Source organism: Balaenoptera acutorostrata, chromosome 5, assembly GCF_949987535.1.
Source record: "Balaenoptera acutorostrata chromosome 5, mBalAcu1.1, whole genome shotgun sequence".
In the NCBI taxonomy this organism is placed as follows: Eukaryota; Metazoa; Chordata; class Mammalia; order Artiodactyla; family Balaenopteridae; genus Balaenoptera; species Balaenoptera acutorostrata.
Window position 1 is genome coordinate 20040349 of NC_080068.1, and position 21823 is coordinate 20062171.

The 21823-nt window shown below is 39.0% G+C and overlaps 1 protein-coding gene across 4 annotated transcripts in view; it reads left to right on the plus strand.

The window, feature by feature from the left end:
• The window catches only part of MTTP (microsomal triglyceride transfer protein), a 57423-nt gene extending 37760 nt beyond the window's left edge, over nucleotides 1–19663 (plus strand). For all 4 annotated transcript variants that reach the window (XM_007172891.2, XM_007172890.2, XM_057546797.1 and 1 more), the window contains 8 exons: nucleotides 1424–1636; nucleotides 3134–3345; nucleotides 5496–5593; nucleotides 5702–5823; nucleotides 7197–7424; nucleotides 14255–14379; nucleotides 16632–16802; nucleotides 18315–19663. In XM_007172891.2, the coding sequence (XP_007172953.2) occupies nucleotides 1424–1636; nucleotides 3134–3345; nucleotides 5496–5593; nucleotides 5702–5823; nucleotides 7197–7424; nucleotides 14255–14379; nucleotides 16632–16802; nucleotides 18315–18486 (1341 nt within the window). In that variant the 3' untranslated portion in view covers nucleotides 18487–19663. The remainder of the gene's footprint in view (nucleotides 1–1423; nucleotides 1637–3133; nucleotides 3346–5495; nucleotides 5594–5701; nucleotides 5824–7196; nucleotides 7425–14254; nucleotides 14380–16631; nucleotides 16803–18314) is intronic.
• The last annotated feature ends 2160 nt before the right edge of the window (nucleotides 19664–21823 follow it).

Sequence of the window (21823 nt, forward strand, 5' to 3'; positions counted from 1 at the left end):
AGGTTCTCCTTTCTGTTTCTTTTTGCAACAGTAAGCAGATGTACACACACATTTTATTTCTTTTTTCTTGCACAAAATATAGCCTTCTATATACACTCTCTTGTATCTTCTTTTTTCCACTTAACAACATACCTTGGAAATCACCCCATACTGGTTCACAGAGATCTTCCTTCTTCCTTTTACAACTGCCTAGTACTCTATTGTGTGTTAAACTGAGGCACCACAGTTTGTTCTCCCATGTATGGTCATTAGGTAGTTTCCACTATTTTTACTATTACAAATAATGCTTAAATGAATAATCTTAGGCACACTTTCTCTTAATTTTGGAGATATAGCTTCAGGGCCAGGGTATTGGATCAAAATGCAGATTTGTTAGCTTTTGCCAAATTATCTTCCATGGGAATTGTAGCATTTTATGCTTCCACCTGAATGCCTGTTTCCCTTTAGGCTCAATAACAACGTATGTTATCAAACTTTTGTATTTTTAAAGATCAATCTGGTAGTTGAGAAATGGTATTTCTTTAATTACATTTGAAGTTTAGCATCTTCGTTCTCTTTGGGGGCCTTTTATATCTTTCCTATCCCCCCTCTCTCCCATGGTGTGTGTGTGTGTGTGTGTGTGTGCGTGTGTGTGCACGTGTGTGTGTACCTGCAGCCTGATTTCAGAGTTTATAAATCCTATAGATAAATTAGATCTTAGGAACCTTTATTTTACAGATGATACTGAAGCCCCTAAAACGTACGTGGCAGCAAAGGTAAAATAAGAGCCTAGATGTCCCTATTTCTAATTTGCTTTTCCATTAAACGATTAACTTGCTAGTTCATAGTTTCTAGACCAGAAAACTAAAAGGCCTTTTTTGGTTAAAGAATATGTTTGAAAAGTACCTAGCAAAGTACATGCTACATAAAAGGCATTCAAGGAATGTTTTCTGAACAGTATGTCAGCATTGATCAAATTTGGAATCAAGTGGAAACAAGCACTTTTTAAGCATTTAGAACAAGACCTTACAGTTGAGTGCTAAGTGCTTTCACCGAAGTTGTTACTAAGGAAAAGGTGTTTGCCACTGTTTAGGCACCATCTATCCATTATTTTAGAATTTCAATGAACGGGCAGTTTTAGGAATAATCGATCACAAGCGAATTTTAAAAATAACTTTATACATTCAGAATGTGTTTAAAAGTAAGTGTGCCCATTATTAATTCCACTCATTGCTTCTTAATATGTTAATTTATGTACTTTTTAAAACAACAACAACAACACCTTTATCAAGCTCTACTTGTTCATTTTCATTGTGTGCCTCAGTCAGGCAACCAGTGTAAAACTTTAGGCTGTTATCTTGGACACAAGAGTGAAGCTGATCTTACCCAAGCTTTGTTTAGTATATGGTTATGCATATGTCTGATGTAGAATGTGATTTTTTAGGGAGTGGTAGAAGCCAAGAAGTTAATCTTGGGAGGACTTGAAAAAGCAGAAAAAAAGGAGGACATAATGATGTACCTGCTGGCTCTGAAGAATGCCCGGCTTCCAGAAGGCATCCCACTCCTTCTGAAGTACGCGGAGACAGGAGAGGGGTCTATCAGCCACCTCGCCACCACCACTCTCCAGAGATATGATGCCCCTTTCATAACTGATGAGGTAAATTCTCCAAGAATATGTGCAACATTCACAAAAGGAAAAAAGCGTGCCTAATCACAAGTCAAATGCAAACTTCTCTGAAGTCACCCTATTTTTTTTTTTCCAAACTAACAATCTCTCTTTCCTGTTAGAAATAACTCTTAAATTGGATTTAAGGCTATTCTGAAGCAGCCTCACATTTTGAATAGATACTGTGCTATATTCTGAAGCATAAATATTGAAGCACATTCTCTTGTTTTAAGAAACAAATTCTTTTCTGAAATATCTTTACTTCCACAAGTTTTAAGATGCTCTTAAATTTTTTGACACTGGAATAACCTGGCTTAAGTATTACCATGTTGGTTCCTACAGCTGCATTTTCAGGAAGCCATCCCAACTAAACTTTTTTTTAGGACAGAGAATGTTTATAAAGTGTAAGATAAACTGCCTGCTGAGAATGATGTTCCCAGTTTGCAACTATGTTTTGTGTCAAAGTTGATAAGCTGCAAAGTGTGGTAATTAGGGTCACGAGTTTTTGAGATAGACAGACCTACACATGGATTCTGGCTCTGTCCCTTCCTGGTTGTTTTTGCTTCGGTGATTCTTAATTCCTATATACCTGAGAACAAGGTCAACATTTGCAGGAGATAGAAAAAGGCAGAGGAAAGTAGAACTGAAAGAAATATTTATAAATGCCTAGTACAGAACCCCAAGCACTGCATATTGTTAGGCAATGCTAGTGACCAATGAAATTATATGTTGCCACAGAATGTAATTATTTTGGCAAATTTTCTTTTGTGTTAATGTTTTGCTGAAAAAAGAAAATCCTCTAATATGACCTATGGACTTTGGATGTTAATGATGTATCAATATAGATTCATCAAATGTAACAAATGTACCACTGAGATGCAGGATGTTGATAGAAGAGGAGGTTGTATGTCGGGGGGAGAGGGGAGGGATGGGGAGCACGAGGTATATAGGAATTCTATACTTTCAGCTTGATTTTGCTGTGAACCTAAAATTGCTCTAAAAAATAAAGTCTATTAATTAAAAAAAAGAAGGGAAGATTCTGAGGTACCTCATTGTAAGGAAATGTAGGTTCATATAGCCATCTCTCTCCAGAGCCCCTTTGCCATGTGGCAGTAACATCTTTGAAAATTCTGTGGTTGTTAGGGAATACCATGATATGCTGCAATAACAAACAAGACTCAAAAATCTCAGCCTCTCATCCACTCTATGGCTAAAGTAGGTAAAGGAAAATGTGGCCCTGAGCTCACTACCATAGTAGAAGAAAGAGAGGGATAAGATACACCAGCTCTTAACTGCCTTGGCCCAGAAGTTACCCACAGTGATTCTTTTCATGGTCCATTAGCCAGAACTATGACCCCAACATAATTGCAAAGGAATATGGGAAATGTTGGAACACATGTCTATTTTATGAGCATTAACTCTTCCTGCACGATATCAATTTTAAAAATCTAGATGCGCACTAACTAAGCCTGAACATCTTACGAACAGGTGAAGAAGACTATGAACAGGATATACCACCAGAATCATAAAGTTCACGAAAAGACTGTGCGCACTACTGCAGCTACCATCATTTTAAATAACAATCCATCCTACATGGAGGTAAAAAACATCCTCCTCTCTATTGGGGAGCTTCCCAAAGAAATGAATAAATACATGCTCTCCATGGTCCAAGACATCCTACGTTTTGAAATGCCTGCAAGGTATGAAGCAGTGCCCCGTCTCTGCTTATCCGAACTTATTTGTATATTGATGTGGTACATGTGTGGCTAATAATAATGGTGTGGTCTTTATGCTGGGTTATGTTGCATAAAACCAAAGAGTTTGCCAAAACTATTTGGAGGGCCAGATTAAACAACTTCACTTTGGCGCTGTGATTTGGAACTCTGGGTATGATTTTTTTTACTCTAGGTCTCCCTTTCGGTCTGGTAACATCATATTGCCAAATGTTAGCAATGTTTTAAAATCCAACTGTGTTTTCAGTAGGACTATTTTTATAACTAGCATCATAAAATGAGGTAGGTTCCCACCAAATGGTCTTTCATCTTTCCAAATGTTAGGAATCTTTGAAGCCTCATTTATCACAGGTTAAATGAATTTACCATTTGAGTTTAAAACCTTAGACATGACCCATGTTTTAGGACTATTCAAAGTACGAAGAATGGACTCAGCAGACTTCATTGCTCTCAGTTACTTATTGGAATCCTCTTCCTTCCAGTTCCCAAGTCTCTTCTCCCAAATTCACTGCTGTCCCTTTTCCTCACTGAAATCAGAGGGCCAGGGAAGGAATCTCCATTTCCCCTGAGTTACATGCCGCACACTGCCTTCAGGAAGGATCATGTTTGAGTGTTCCCAGTTGAAAAGGGAAACAGACATGGGGTAAGGGTGGGAAATAGGTAAGGAGAAAGGAAATGGGAAAAAAGGCAGTAAAGATCAAAGGAAAGAAACAAGGAGTAAGACTGAAGGGAAAAGAAACAGGAGGAGTAAGTACAGACAAAGGAGCAGGGCAAGTAAGGAAGGAGGGGGAAGCAGATCAGAGATGCAGAAGAGAAACAAATTCTCTCTGCAGCCATGTGTGCCCGGTCAAATGGATTTGATTTCTCCTTCTATTGCTTTGCTTTTGTGAGACTCTGTGGGGGAGATCCTGGGTGTATTTGCTGCCATTGTCTTGTGAACCTAGTGATTCAGGGGACAGTAAAGAGGAAGCAGTGGGGTAGAGAGCAGCCTGGGAAACATGAGGAAGCCATCGCGAACACTGCAGGTCAGATTCTCAAAACTGAAAGCATCAGAGTTGGAAGGGACGTGAAAGACCCCCTCGCTTGCTATCTCTCTCCAGTGTGGGGGTCTAGTCTCCTGGCAGGTGGTGTCCAGACTTTGCTTGCACCTCTCCAGTGGTGGGAGGTTCACCACCTCTGAGGGAACTTGTGTCATCATTTAGAGATGCTCTCCATTACTGCTTTGCATAACTGAAATCTTCTATTGGCCCAGATTTTATTCCCGAAGCAAAGTGGAAGAGATCTAATCATTCACCCACATGCAGACCCTTTGAATATTTGAGGACTAGTCTTCATCTTTCCTTTTTCAGGCTAAAATCTTATAATCTAGTGATACTGGGGGAAAAACCTATAAGATAACCATTCTTCCTCTCAGTGATGTTCTACCTCAGAACTAGGTCCAGATTTCTTTGGTTGATTTTTTGATTTCTTTTTTGCTGGGTTGTTATAATTTTATTATTACTGATATGATTAGTGTTAAGTAGTCAGGAATGGAAATATCTCAACACTAATTAGTTAAGTAGATAAAATAGAGGTATGGGGTCAGGTTTAAGACTTACTTTAGAGGAGACTATTGGGTTTTACTGAGATGTTTCTTTAACTGAAAACTACACAAATATAGAAGAAATTCCTGGGAATTTGCTGTTATATATCATTAGCCAGTGATAACATTAGAGGGTGTAGGAAAACATTTAAAGAAATATTGGGCAACCTCTCCAGTTTGGTACAACTTTCCTTAAAAGTATATACTATTTAACAGTAGAACCACGATGATTCAAAGAACATGTGTTTTCCACTCCTGAGGTGTGTCCATCAGTCAGCGTAAGCCATCTCATAGCTGGCTGTCCTCGCCTTGCTGTCATTTTGATACCAAACTGAATTTCGAATATGCGAGGAATGAAGGGGAAAGCCCTCGTCCTGACGCTGGCACTCCAGCTGGCACCTCCCCAGTTTTGGAGTGGCATGAGGAAAATTTGGCCCCCCTCTTTTTTCCACTGAGGATTTGGGTTCTTTCCAAATCTGACTTAGGAAACAGCCATTACCATGAATGTGCAGCTTTTTCCTTTTACGTGTTACAGCAAAATGGTCCGTCGAGTTCTGAAGGAAATGTTTGCTCATAATTATGATCGTTTCTCCAAGAGTGGATCCTCTTCTGCCTATACTGGCTACATAGAACGTACGTAACCCAAAAAGGGGTTCTCCCTCCCTGCTCCATCCCCTGCTCGGTATTGCTGGAACTGTTGTTAAATTATAGGTTGGTTTTTTTTTTTTTTTTTGTCCTTAGGTAGTCCCCATTCGGCATCTACTTACAGCCTTGACATTCTTTACTCTGGTTCTGGCATTCTAAGGAGAAGTAACCTGAACATCTTTAAGTACGTTAGGAAAAATCCTCTTCATAGTATCCAGGTATCTCATTTTTCATTAATTTTGCTTATTAAAGTATGTAAGAGGTTAGTGTGCAGTAAAATAAAATATATACTAATGATAACACTATAGAACGTGTAAATTAATGGTGGATCTATCATGTTGCCCATGATTCCATCATCTGCAAGAGGCTGTATGGTTTACAGTCCCAGAGAGAGTTTCAAACATGAACTTGAAAACTTATGTGTTTTGAGTCACTGAACTTGCCAAACATCCATAGTTTTTTCAAAGGTACACATAGTCACAAAATTGAAGTCATGCCAGTATTTCTCATGTATGTTTTAAAAAATATTTTATTTTTATCCATAGATATATTCCTTGGAGCTCCAGATATTTATTTATAGAATATATTTCCTTCTCTTGGTGTTTCTGTGAAGAGACTGATTCCCCATAATAGAAGCTTTCGTAATAGAATATGGTTCTCCAAAGAGTCAATCTATATTTTTTCAATATTGCTAGGAGAGAAAAGAATAAAGTATAGGCATGTGACAACTAGCTGACTTCCATCCCTTTAGTTTTCCCCCAAACGTGGTGGCAATCTCTAAAGGCTTCCTAATTGTGAAATATACTTTCTTTTTAGTTTTTATGCATATCAAACTATAGCCTTCTCAATAAGCTCATTTAAAAATGATGCAATGTATATAAACTTGAGTTCTTATCAATATTGTATTACTACACCTTTGATAGGACTCTAGTTAGGATACCATGCTTTCTGTCCTGAGGAATCACCATCTGTTTTCTGATAACGCATTCTGAAATGTCAAATGCCCAGTGGCTCAGGTGCTGGGTCTGGAGGACAGAGAGTATGTAGGACTCCTGAGTGCGGTAGAGATCTGGATGTGAGGCTCCTCATGGTGTTCATCATCTGTTCTTTTACTGGAGAAAGTTTCATGTGGAAAGGTGTGAGCCATGGCTTAGAGAGTTCCACACCCTCTCATAGGGCAGACTGTCCCAACACTTCTCCACCTCTTTTTAGGGGCTCTACAAGATAGCCCATCCACTACGTATGACAGTTCTGCAGAGACTGAGTCTCTAGGACGACGCCATTCAATGGAAAGCTCATGGTCTTTGTGGTCAGACAGAAGGGGTTTGAGACTTACCTCTGCCATTTGAGCTTTTTTTTTGGCCTCATCTGCAAAATGGATACACTCATATGAACCTCAAAGAGTGGCTGTGAGGATTAAATGAAGAAAACGAACTCATATTCAGGCCTAGAGTTGTTTTTGTTTTGTTTTTGCCTAGCAACTGCAAATGTTTGAGTTTTTGACCCCCGGGAAAGTTCTAGTTGTAGCTCATCATCACGTACAGAACAGGCAGGGAGCTAATGTCATGAATGCTATATCCATTTTCTCTAGGTGGTCATTGAAGCCCAAGGACTGGAGACCTTAATTGCAGCCACTCCCGATGAAGGAGAGGAGAACCTTGACTCCTATGCTGGCTTGTCAGCCCTCCTCTTTGATGTTCAGCTCAGACCTGTCACTTTTTTCAACGGATACAGTGATTTGATGTCCAAAATGCTGTCAGCATCTAGCGACCCTATGAGTGTGGTGAAAGGACTTATTCTGCTAATAGATCATTCCCAGGTAATTCATTCTGCAACTGTTTACTGAATGTCCCAGGCATGCTTTAAATGTACTCCATGCTTGGAGGATACAAGACAAAGTTCCACCCACCTTGGAACTCACATTCAAAGCATTTGACCCTCTTGGTATTATTGCCCTTTCTCTTATTCTCTTTTGCTACAGGTAAATGTGTTTTCTTTTGTCTGTATTATCTGATTAAGACATCTTTTCACTGTTGAGGCAAAAGAGGAATACTCAACATAATATTAGTATAATATAATGTCATTTATATCTCAATAAAACTAAAAGGCAGTGGGGGAACCGATGTGAACAGAGACAAGAAATTATAGAGAAAACCTAGGATTCAACAGAGAAGAGATGGCCTTATCTCTTCACTTGGCTTTCCTGGGCACAAGGGCTTAGATGATATTTTTTTCTGAAGGCAATAGCTGAACTACATGGCTTCACAAGTTACTGATGACATTCATCATGACAACAATGGTAAGATCCAACTAGTGCACCATCCCTGCCAAATTCTTAGAGACACAAGCAACCACTGACGCCAACCACACGTTTAATGGAGACTCTTTGCCCCAAATTCTCATGTTCACAGAACCTTACAAAGGTTCACTCATTGTTAAATAGGATTACTTTCATTCACTTGACCTGCATTCTTCAGAATAGTTTTCAGTTTGCTTCACCCCTAAATCTTACATTACTGTACTAAGGTACGACAATACTACATTCTGTGTGGTAAGATTTAGGTGACCAGGTTACTGTGAGATGGGAGTGGGCTGCCTCATGGAATTTTTTGAGAAACAGGAAAGGGTTAATCTGAATAACCTTTGAGTTTGAGTGTTTAATGCTTAAAATTTTTTTCTTTAGTGGCTTGACATTTCCTGCCTTACTAAGCATAGCAATATAAAAACGGAATATTTGCTAAAAAAGGATCTTATGGGAAATCCTTAAAGTGATCAGTTGCACTCTGATTTATATTTATGATATTGAAGATATATGAGGAGATTGGATTAAAATTTACAGACTATAGGACTTGCTTGGGAAGTTTGCTTTTGTGGTTTAATAAATTCATAAGTAATAGCCTAGTTTTTTTTTTAACATCTTTATTGGAGTATAATTGCCTTACAATGGTGTGTTAGTTTCTGCTTTATAACAAAGTGAATCAGCTATACATATACATATGTTCCCATATCCCCTCCCTCTTGTATCTCCCTCCCTCCCGCCCTCCCTATCCCACCCCTCTAGGTGGTCACAAAGCACCCAGCTGATCTCCCTGTGCTATGCAGTTGCTTCCCACTAGCTATCTATTTTACATTTGGTAGTGTATATATGTCCATGACACTCTCTTACCCTGTCACATCTCACCCCACCCCCTCCCCATATCCTCAAGTCCATTCTCTAGTAGGTCCATGTCTTTATTCCCGTCTTGCCACTAGGTTCTTCATGGCCTTTTTTTTTTTTTTTTTCCCTTAGATTCCACATATATGTGTTAGCATACTGTATTTGTTTTTCTCTTTCTGACTTACTTCACTCTGTATGACAGACTCTAACTCCATCCACCTCATTACAAATACCTCCATTTCATTTCTTTTTATGGCTGAGTAATATTCCATTGTGTATATGTGCCACATCTTCTTTATCCATTCATCCGATGATGGACACTTAGGTTGCTTCCATGTCCTGGCTATTGTAAATAGAGCTGCAATGAACATTTTGGTACATGACTCTTTTTGAATTATGGTTTTCTCAGGGTATATGCCCAGTAGTGGGATTGCTGGGTTGTATGGTAGTTCTATTTTTAGTTTTTTAAGGAACCTCCATACTGTTCTCCATAGTGGCTGTATCAATTAACATTCCCACCAACAGTGTAGGAGGGTTCCCTTTTCTCCACACCCTCTCCAGCATTTATTGTTTCTAGATTTTTTGATGATGACCATTCTGACCGGTGTGAGGTGATACCTCATTGTAGTTTTGATTTGCATTTCTCTAATGATTAATGATGTTGAGCATTCTTTCATGTGTTTGTTGGAAATCTGTATATCTTCTTTGGAGAAATGTCTAGGTCTTCTGCCCATTTTTGGATTGGATTGTTTGCTTTTTTGTTATTGACCTGCATGAGCTGCTTGTAAATCTTGGAGATTAATCCTTTGTCAGTTGCTTCATTTGCAAATATTTTCTCCCATTCTGAGGGTTGTCTTTTGGTCTTGTTTATGGTTTCCTTTGCTGTGCAAAAGCTTTTAAGTTTCATTAGGTCCCATTTGTTTATTTTTGTTTTTATTTCCATTTCTCTAGGAGCTGGGTCAAAAAGGATCTTGCTGTGATTTATGTCATAGAATGTTCTGCCTATGTTTTCCTCTAAGAGTTTGATAGTGTCTGGCCTTACACTTAGGTCTTTAATCCATTTTGAGTTTATTTTTGTGTATGGTGTTAGGGAGTGTTCTAATTTCATACTTTTACATGTAGCTGTCCAGTTTTCCCAGCACCACTTATTGAAGAGGCTGTCTTTTCTCCACTGTATATGCTTGCCTCCTTTATCAAAGATAATGTAACCATATGTGCATGGGTTTATCTCTCATAACCTAGTTTTGACTTTTGCCTTCACTAGTTACTTTCTGTGTGCTCTTGGGTGGTTACTTAATAGCTTTAAACCAGGATTTGCTACTCATAAAGTGAGGCATCTGGAACAGATGATTCACAGTTTTTATCAGCTTTGTTCTTTGCCGGATAACTTGAGGATCTTGATTTGTTGGATTCTGGTTATGAAACCATAGATTTTAAGATCTGGGAGTGACCTTAAATATCAGATTTACTAAAACTCCACCAAAACATCATTGGTTGAAACTAGATGCTAATTCCCTATCTTTATTATTCCTCATAACAGTTCAGGATAGCTGTATATAACAAAAAAAGCCAATTTGGTGTAGCTTAACCAAATAGTTTGATTTTTATCATGTAACAAGTATTTGGAAGTAGGTAGTCCAGGATTGATATGGAAACCTTAAGATATTGTTAGGATCCAGACTCTTTTTCCTCAGGTTGGCCATCTTTACTTGTGGTTTTTAACCTCATGCTTGTCACCTCATGATTATCAGATGGCTGCTGCACTTCCAGCACTAATTCCTCATTCCAGGAAGGAAGAGAGAAGGGTAAGGTGCAGCAGGGTCTGAGACTCTTTTTCAAGAACTGTCCTGCAAGTACTATCTATTTCTACAAAAGATAAGCATCTACAAAAAGAAGTCCTTTTTTATTGACCCAAACTGTGCCACATGGATATCTCTAGCTGCAAGAGAAGCTGGTGAATATAGTTTTTCAATGGTTGTATCGACACTCTGAACAAAACTGTGTTTCTGTTAATATGAATGAAAAGAAGGACAACCAACAATGCGTTTCATGCCCCTTAATCCTCAAAGTCACAGAAGAAAAATTATTCTCAAATTATATTAGAATTTTACACTGCATTTTTCCATTGAAGTATTACCTCTGGAGAGATGTATTCTTAATGAAAGAATCTCTGAAGAAAGCATAAGAGTGCTGAGAAAGTAGTCCACATTTTAAGATGCAGGAATAATAACAGTTCAGTACCACCTGTATGTACTCATCTACCCAGCAGCAACGCCTAATAGTCTGAATCAGAGTATAAATCTTGATGCAAAGATAAGTCATAACCTAGGTCAGGGTTGGCAAACTTTTATGTAAAGGGCAGAAAGTAAATAGTTCAGGCTCTGTGAGACATATGGTCTCCGTTGCAACTACTCAACTCTGCCATTGTAGAGTGAAAATAGCCATAAGTGATATATTAACATATGAGCGTGGCAGTGTTCCAATAAAATTTTATTTATGAAAATAGCCAGTGGGCCAGATTTGCCTGCAGGCCATAGTTTGCCAATCCCTGATCTAGATTATCTTGTATGATTTTTGTCTTCATTAAGCTAGGGCACTGCAGGCGTATTCTAAGAGAAAGATCTTCCCTTAGCTATTGAACATAGCCCAATGCCAGTGTAATTTAGATTGCAGTATTTGGCAGATCTGGGTTTATTAAACAAATATGCTGTTTGAGTCTCCCTAGCTCTGCAGAGCACTCCAGTAATGCCATCCTAGCTTCAGGGGCACATACCACTCTAGGTCAAGTGCTGACATTGAAGGAAATTTTGGCAGTGGATGACCTGTCACAAACACCAGGGCAGATGGAATTACTCTGTGCTTACTCTCTCGCTCTCTTTTTGCAGCTAACTGGATTACTCTTCAGAGAAGGATGTCTGATAAAGTCAGATTAACAGGGGGATCCTCCTTAGCCAGCAAAGAACATATTTTCCTGAATGGGAGCAATGGGATGAGTTGTCAAAATATCAGTGTCTGAGCTCTAAGAAACACCCTTAGGACCAAAAGTAAAAGATCAAAGGGGTCACATTAGCTACAAATACAAAGCTCCAGTATCTTGTTCTTCTAGTTCATAGACAAGAATTTAAATAAATATGTCCTCTTGGTGAAACAAGGACATAAGCCTATGCTTTATCTTTTTTGCAATATTCCTCAGAACAGGCTTCCTTGCACACTAGGAGACAAATGACAGTTATGATTTCCTGCTAGCCGTGCATGTATGGTAATAGAAAAGTCTCCCCACGAGAGACAGTCTGGGTATTCATTCTAGCTCCACATGCAGCCTCCAAGCCTAATTTTTCTTTTCAGTTTTCAGATATAATGCCCACCATGGAAGATTCGTATGGGAATTAAATGAGATACAAAATGTAGAGCTTTGGGGGCACAGTAGGTGCTCAAAAACTGTTAGTTCTACTTATTTTACACCCCTCAAAAATTAGAACCACTGTACTATGTGGTTTAGTCCCTTTCACGAAGGAAAGAGTGGTTTGTCCTTCTACAGGGGTCAGTGGTCTGTCCTTCTATTGGGGGGGGGCAAACAAATTCCTCTGTGACTATGCATAAGAATTCTTCCACGATCCCTTTGCAGGAGGGAAATGGAATATTCCCGGAAAGCCAAGGCACTCCTCAAAACCCACACTGCAGTGGAAATGCTCTCTCCCCACAAAAGCCACCTTGTTTAATAGCCGTGAAATATTCTTTTCCATGGCAGTTGGTGTGTTTTGACATCCACGTAATGTATGGCCAGTGGGAAGGCTAAAGTCCACATCACAGACCTCTGCCGAGTTAGGTGGACTAACAAGATTATAGTTTTCAAATGGGGAATAGAGAATATGATCCAAATAAGGAAGTACTTTTGAGGCAGGGCATACAATAGGGTCAATTTGGAAACAATGAGAATAACAGTGCAAACGCAGAACTCACATCTTGGTTCTGCAGTTCAAGGGCATAGGTTACAATTGGGACATGATTATCGTGGTTTTCTCAGGATAATTTGTCTTCCTTCATATCAGTTATGATGCCTGAGGTAACCCCTGCATCCCACTACCACCACATTTTGTTCTGGACCTAATGTAGCAGTAAGTACCCTTAGGGCTGTCTCCTAATGCAGTCCGAGCTCTGTGTTGAGAATCTCATGCTTTCATCCAAGTGTCTTTCAGACTGAAGGTAGTTTCATGCCACAATCAGACTTTTCTAGTAAACCAAGTTCTATGATTGAGATTTCTTGCCACATTTTTTTGAAAGTTGGAGAAAATTCAGGGAGATCAATGATCAACATAATACTTTCTAGGAAGTGAAATTGCAGCATTAATAGTTGGTGTAAGCATGGCTTATTTGGTCTGAATAGGGCAGTTACGTAAAGAAGTTAGTCGTGCTGCCAGTTGCTGTGGACCTAAGATCTTTGGAGGAATATCAAAATTAAAGGTACTGAGCCTTTTTCCCAGAACTGTTATCATTTCAAACACTGTCCCAAGGCATTCTGATTCCAATCCAGCTGGAGAATTTTTCAGCCAATATCACCCCACCTAATGTACAAAGAATTGCAAGACTTAAAGGGTAAATGCTGGCAAACAGCATAAAACAATGGGTTTCAGACAACTACAAAATTCCTGAGGAGGGACTACGTTCGTAAATGGGTACTGTCCCTCTGGAGTATGCCGTGGAGTTCATGTTGGTCTTGTTTGTTATTTTGATGTCATTCCAAATGTCAAACAATAGGGTATTATGGCTTAGTTAAGTTGCCTTGCCTTACTTTCCTAGCATTCCTTTCCTAGGCAATTCCTGGAAGTTGTATACTGCACCGGCAGTTTTTATCCTGCCTTTCATTTACCAGCAAGATGCAGTTTACTATATTTGACACAGCACATAACTACAGAAGTGGTAAAGGACTTCAAGAGATCATCTATCCCAAACCCTCACCCCCATCCCAAAGCCACACTGGATTTCTGATGGATAAGCTTTCATTTTCCCTAGTCCTGTGGTTCTCAAATTTAGGTGCATCAGAAGCACATGAGGGCTTATTAAAACACAGAGTTCTGGGCACCACCCTCAGAGTTTCTAATTCAGTAGGTATGGGGCTTCCATTCCTAACAAGTTCCCCGGATGCTCATGTTATTTGTCAGGGAAGCACACTTTGAGAATCATTGCCCCTCCCAAAGTGAGGCAAAGATTGAAAGAAAGCACCCATGTCAATTGACACTTCACTTCTTTAGTATTTTAATTGACTAAATAATTTAGCAAATCAATAATCTACTTCCGTGATCAAGGTTAGAATGTGTTTCCAAGCCTAGGCAAAGACTTCAATGTTAACACAACTCAAATGGTATTACCTACAGCCGGAGGTTAAATGTGCCTTTGGAAAGGGGCTAGCTAAATTGTGCCCCTTCCCCTCCCCTCCTCCTCCTCCTCCTTCTTGTAATTCTTCTTCTTCTATTATTCTATATTTTTGTTTCTAGGAGCTTCAGTTGCAATCTGGACTTAAGGCAAATATGGATGTCCAGGGTGGTCTGGCTATTGATATTTCAGGTTCAATGGAGTTTAGTCTGTGGTATCGTGAGTCTAAAACCCGAGTGAAAAATCGGTAAGCATATGTATAGTACTCTATGCAAAGAACCACAGAGATAAGGTTTTTAAAAAATTTTGTCGAAATATAGTTGATTTACAATGTTGTGTTAATTTCTGCTGTACAGCAAAGTGATTCAGTTATACATATATATAGTTCTTTTCCGTATTCTTTTCCATTATGGTTTATCACAAGATATTGAATATACTGTGCTATGCAGTAGGACCTTGTTGTTTATCCATTCTCTATGTAATAGTCTGCATCTGCTAACCCCAAACTCCCAGTCCGCCCCTCCCCCACCCCCTCTCCCTCTTGGCAACCACAAGTCTGTTCTCTATATGCAGAGATATGTTATTGGAATTAACTTTCCGACTTCTTGAAATCTATGCTTTCTGTTTGTAATCATTAAATCGTAGAGTAGGGAGTAACCATGGGAAGTCATTCTTTCCATAGCTTCTTATGAGCAGGTAGGTACCTAATATGACTCAGCCAAGGATCTTTTCGCTTTTAAAGACATGCCTGGACAGCTTGCATAGTGGATGAAATGTTCATCTTCTCTTGGTATTCCACTTTACTAGTTGACAGTGCTGTCAGAAGACTTTACTTTTAAGAAAATTTTTTTAGCTTATCCCTCTTGTTGGGATTTAAAATCTTTCCTCTTTTGCTGTCTTCAGTGGAGAAAAATAAAAAGATGATCACTTTTGTGAGAATCTAAGTCTTAAACATTGAGTCCTTAAGTGTTTTTATTAGTGTTCATTTTTCTAAACAGAATTTTCTCTGCTCCTTTAGTTTTTCTAATTGACCCATCAGATCAAATGAAAGTGTTTTATTTTGAACTTAAAACAATGTCTTTGAACCAATGTGATAATCAAAAGAATTATTCTTCTGTTTGTTGTAATACTGAAGAAAAGAACATGAAAATGCAATTGATTTTTACCTTTTGGGATATTTAAAAATACAGTGGGGCAGAAGTGAGATAGGAGTGCTACAATTAGATTTTTAGTTTATTTTGAACAATGGATGAAGGAATTGAGAAAAATCAAAAGGTGGCACATTTAACATGAAAGGTGACCCTCAGTGTTACTAAAAGGAACCAAAGAATGAGAAATGGGAGAGGCTTTCAGAGTGATAAACAATATAATTTAGGGCTTCCCACTGCATGAGTCATCTTGGTCATCTTTTTGATGTATTTTCTAGACAGAAGTTTACCCAAATTAAACTGAACTGAATTATTTTCAGAAGGAAATCAACAACAGCTACAACAAAAATTTCTGGCTTTTTAAAAGAGACACAGTATCCCTAAGTATCTGCCAGTGTCCACATTATAGCCAATTCATCTTCAATTTTCCATTTGTTCATTTAAAAAGTATCTCTTAAGCCTTTGTTGAGTGTAAGATATGAGAAGGTATTCAGGGATTTAATGAATTCAGGGAAAAGGATTCAGGGATTTAAATGATACCACCTCTGACCTACTTTTACACTGGCAATAGCAGCAGGTATGCTGTGAGAAGCACAGCAAAAATTAGTAGCCTATTAAAAGAGCACGAACGTACAACTCTGATTTCATCTAAAGCCTACAATTAAATTAGAGTAGTCCTAGAGGTAAGTCTTCTACTAGGATTGTTATCCTCTTCATTTTCATCCAAGCCTCTATCTTAGTCAATCCAATCTGTCTAGGTGATCACTGGAGAATCTACGATATCTGTCCTTTCTGGGGCACCCAATATACATGCTGTAGGAATTGTTCTTTGTGATACTGTATTTTTAAAATATCTTGGCAACCATAGACTTCTGTCATCAGAGACCCTTTGGAGAAAGTAATGAAATGGAATTGAGGTAGCTACATAGAAGCCAACAGAGAGATAGTTACCAAGAAAATTGTTATAAACATCAACTGTCTTCTGGTTGAGCTTAGACTTTGTTTTAAGATAACACAGGTATTTCTGACTTCCTGATAGGACCAGGTCCCAGGCATGTTTTCATCATGGCTCTTGGTATGCCCATACCAAACATTAATGCCTGATAGACATTTCATTCCCACATCTAGAACTGAAGGCTGGGGGAGGACTCAGGAGTAGGACAAAACTTCACTGCCCAGTTGCTGGGATAAACCAGTTCCTGGTTACCAACAGAATTGTAAGCACATTTAGGTCACCTATTAGTCCCTTAAGTGTTTCTTTCCATTTATCAGCATGAGAAATTCAGACCCTGTGGTCTGTTAGTTCAGCTCAGTTAAATGTGATTAACAGCTTATTTTGCTCAATTCTTAGGGTAGCTGTGGTGATAACGGGTGACATCACAGTGGACTCCTCTTTTGTGAAAGCCGGCCTGGAAATTGGTGTGGAAACGGAAGGAGGCTTCGAGTTTATCTCCACGGTGCAGTTTTCTCAGTACCCTTTCTTAGTGTGCCTGCAGATGGACAGGGATGGAGTTCCGTACAGGTGAGAAGCAGTGCTTATGGAATGTTCCAGGGCCAGCCCCAGTTCACCAGGAACTTGCTCCCAGTTTTGAGCATTCCATTACAGAAACTAAAGGAAAATGGTAAAAACCCAGTGAAACATGGCTTTTCTTTAAATGAGTAAAAGAATAATTGATAAGACTTAAAAAAAAAAAAGTTAGTTTCTAGGATACCAAGAAACTGTAATGACTAGTTCATTTGATTCTGGAGATAATATCATATTCTAGCCCAGAAATAATTTATCAAGGCAACAAAGGGATTTGATTTACCATAAGAATTGCCACACAGTTTCAGCAAAAACACTAGATGCATATTTACTATCAGCTATCTTCACAGTTGTCTCTTGGACAGAAAGTTCAAAACAGAACATCTGACAATCATTTAACATGGTTTAAGAGCCCAAATGAATCACAAGTTTTAGGTAATCCATACAACAGCAACTTGACCTGGTTTAAGTTTTGGCTCAAGCTTAAGATTTTGGGATTTTGAATTTATTAAAAAAAGGCTTTTAGTAGAGTACTTAGTGTCCCAGAAACTAAATATATAACTGTCCATGTAGTTTTCCCAACACCTTATCCACTCTAGAGCTTTTCATTTACACTGTGCCCTTTGAATTTTGTAACAATTATTGTAATAATACTATAGTGAGGAAGTAGGGTGCTTCGGGTCTAGGGAGCACTGACTTTTCTGTAGTGGGTGTAGAGGTCGCCTTGACGTGCACGCTTAACCATGAAGGGAATCTGTATACTTAAAACAGAGAGCCATGTTTTACATTATCTCCTTTGATAAGTAGGCCAGAGTTAAGCACCTTCTTTATTTATTTTTTAATTTCATGATCCATTGAAGGAATGCTAGATGATGTAAGTACAAATATGAGCAGGTTACGTTTTTACAGAATAAAAGACTGTAGATTATAGTACATTAAGCTGTTGCTAATTTATTAACTCATGTCTAGAATAAACCTCCATTAATACATTTTAGAAAATCAACCTTCCAGTGGTCAAAATGCAGTGACCAGCAGCCCAGGCACAAGGCTAACTGGTTAGGTTCCACATTTCACTTGGGCCAGGGCTCTGGGGATGTTTCTTTCCCTGTCAGCATTCTCAGCTTAAATCCAGTTGGATTTGCTCCTTTCTCAAAAGGGGAATACTCCAAAGGTGGGGCTCCTGGAATGAGGGTGGGGGACATAGCAAGGCCTACAAAGCTTAGCAGCATCTGCAGAAAGCTGAGAGACATTTGGTCCTTCATTCCAGAAGAATGAGTAGCAGCACTCCCATATCCCAGGCATGTGAAGTGTATCTGCTGGTGTAAAAAGAAATGCGAAGAAAAAAATCACCCCATTCGTGGGAACGAAAGCTAGTCGTCTTTGGTACTCACATCCTTTCTCAAATGGCTTTGAAACAGAAGCTTCAAGTGTTCGCTCAATAACTTGGCTCTGACGGGTGTGGGGTGACTTTAACATGTGTGTAATTTTGTTATTATTGTCCTTATGCAGGCAATTTGAGACAAAGTATGAAAGGCTGTCCACAGGCAGAGGTTATGTCTCTCGGAAGAGAAAAGAAAGCCTAGTAGCGGGATCTGAATTCCCGCTGCACCAGGAGAACTCTGAGATGTGCAAGGCGGTGTTTCCTCCTCAACCAGAGAGTAGTTCCAGCGGTTGGTTTTGAACCTGATGGCGCTGTTTCACTGGAATCCATCTCCCCGGCAGGGATACGATGCGACCTGCCTAAGTACTTGCCCTCTGAGAGCACAGTGTTTACATATTTACCTGTATTTAAGAGTTTTGTAAAAAGCAGTGAAAAACCTCACATAATTAAGCTTGGGCCTGAATCACTCAGTACTACCTACAGTGTAGTGTCATTTTGAGCCAACCTATGTGACACTTTTAGTAGCATTCTTAATTTTATTGTATCTCTCTCAAATCACATTTAGTACTATGAAAATAGTTCTGCCCTAAGAAGAAACTATTGTTTGTAAAAAAACAAGACACACAGACACACATTCGGGAGAGCACAATTTTGTTTCAACAATTTTCAATCAATGTATATGAAGCCCTTGGTAGAACCTTACACAGCTTTTTTCTACGAAACATGCCAATCAGGAAAAAAGACCTTTTTTTTTGGAGGGGGGAGCATGGAGGAAAGGGATAAGACTTTTAATGGCTTTTGTCAGCCATCTTCAAGAATTAATATTTATCTCTTCTGTTAGTTGTATTGAGTATTGAGGTAGGAGACACACAGAATGAACCGTACCATCTCTTCTTTCTGCTGGCCGTGTAGTCAGATCGCTAGAAGAAAGCTAATCAGTCCTCTGCCTTCTGCCCTACAAAAATGTCGGACTCAGCATATCAGAATTAGAAATATTAATTTCAGGAACTCCACTTGATTTTTTCTTGTGCTGTATCTCTTTGAGACTATAATGTGGTCCACTGTCCTTTATAAGGGACATCCTCAAATGTTCATCATTTTATTTTTCACTCAATTGTTTTGTGGTGGAAGTTCCAGTCTGTTGGACTGCAGTCTACAAAAGCCAGAATGGCTGAGAGAATTTAATAATGCTTTGAGAACCTGATGGATTTGGGCTTCTAAAAAATGAAACCAAGAAAAGAGTGTCTCTATTTGTACAAATTAAAAGAGCCACGTTAACCATTTTCAAATATTTACTAATAAAACAGATACATGTTTTGATAGCGACAGGCCCAAAACAGATAACAGGTGCTCACTTGTCCGTTAAACACACACACACACACACACGCACACACACACGGGAAGTTTAGCTAGCCTGCCACTAGTTGTAAATTTAAAATGATGTATGATGAAATAAATATGTGGAATTCCTATTGAATTGCTTTTGTCTTCCATTCCTTCGAGCACCATATTTCTCTGTTCCTGCCACTTTCTGAGCCCAGACACATATACAGCCAAGCCTCTGAAGCTCTATAGAACAGGCCAGATGCTCTAATAGGTGGTCAGAGCCCTTTGGAAAACACGCTATTGAAAATAGCAGCAGAAGCAGTCAGAAGCTCTTAAGGACTGGCAAGCTTAAAAACAAGCTCTAAGTCCAGTTTTTATAAAGCTCTGGACCCGCACACGTTATGTTATTGAGAAGAGAAAAAGGAATAAAAACAGGAGGGTTTCGGGGGTCCTCTTGGTGGTGGTGGCATTGGCCTTGGAGGAAGCGTTCTGTAGAGATACTCATGCTGCAGCAAAAGCAAGTTGATCCAGGGCACTGAGCTGAAGATGCTGTGGGCTAAGGAACCTCATCCATGTGACAGTAAATCACAGCTGCTTCTGTGATAATAACTTACTTATTACGTAAAATAATAGCTTCCTTAAGAGTGATGAGTGCAGTGTCCTGGATATTACTGTTACGCTATTTCCCAACTGCTTATCTGCCTGGCTGAGTCGAATGCGGCCACTTATTTGGAGAATGGATGGTACTTACCAACTCTAACGTGCTCCAAAGAAAAAAGAAACCTGAAGCATAGAACAAACATTAACTCCTTCCTAGATAAATGAGGCAGAAATTTAAGAGGAGTAGGGTGATATTTCACATTTTATATGACATATTGGAGCCAGAAAGGCTTACTTGGCATCCTTATTGTTGACCTCTTCAACAGGTGTTGACCTGTTTCAAACACCAGTGTCCAGACGGCTGACTTTTGCAGAGATGGCTGTCTGGGAACTGCACGACCCTCTGGCATGAGCCCCTGTGCCCAGCCAGCCTCTTCTTGCAGACCTGAAGGATTTAGCCTCTCTGGTCTTCTACAAAGCGCTACTGTCATGCCCTGTCTCTCACAGATGTACTGCCCATGGCAAGTTGCTCTCTGCTTCTTTGAACCTGACCACCTTCAAATACATTTTTAAAGCTAACACTTATTTAGCTCTTGTAAGGGTCAGGTATTTTTAAGCATTTTACGTATATTAAAAATTATTTAATTTTCACAACAACCACATTTAATGGGGAGCGTTATTATTTCCATGTTGTAGACTGGCACTGTCCAATAGAAATATAATGTAAACACAGATAATTTTGACTTCTGTTTATAAATATAAACCTGTTTAAAAATAACCATAAATACAAATGTAAGTTTGTAATATAAATGTTAATAAACATAAGCAATTTTAAAATTGCTAGTGGCCATATTCAAAAAGTAAACAGAAACAGGTGACATGAACTTTAATAATTTATTTTTAACCCACTATATCCAAAGTATTATCATATCAAATGGGATATTCTATTTTGGGGGAGAGGATTAGGTCTTGGAAATGTGATATATAATTTGCACCTATAGCACATCTCAATTTGGATTAGCTCATTTCAAGTGTTCAATAGCCACATGTGGCTAATGGCTACTGAATTGGACAGCACAATTACAGATGGAGAAACCAGGGCACAGAAGACATTTAACTTACCCCACAGGAGACCTTTTTTCAGCTAGGAAACGGTAAAACTAGAATTCAAATATAAGCAGTCTTACCCCAGAATCTGCTCTCTGAATCCACTATATTTCCCAGATTGTTTGGGTTTTTTAAATTTGCTGCTAAAAGAATACAAATAGTAGTTATGAAACTGACAAGCCTGGAACAGTGGCTACAAAGCTTTAAGCTATGCTACAAAGTTCTGAGAGTCATTGCCCTTTCTCTGTAGTTCTAGGTCTCTTTCTCTGACAGCATCAGAAGTCCTTGTATACTCACGGGTCTCGACATTTTTCTTTGCCAAGGGTCCTGTGTCCCTTCCTCCGTGAAAGGTGCTTCATCCCTGGAGGCAGGTCTGAATGTGCTACCAATAAATGTGCATTTTTTTGATAGCAGCTTTACTGAGATGCAATCCACATCACATACAATTCATCCACTTGTAGTGTAGAATTCAATTTTTTCTATTATATATAAATATAGTAGAGTCTCAAAGTTGTACAACTATCACTACAACCTATTGGGGAACATTTTCATCATTTCAAAAAGAAATCTGTATCCCTAGCTCCTACCCCCAATCTCTTCAATC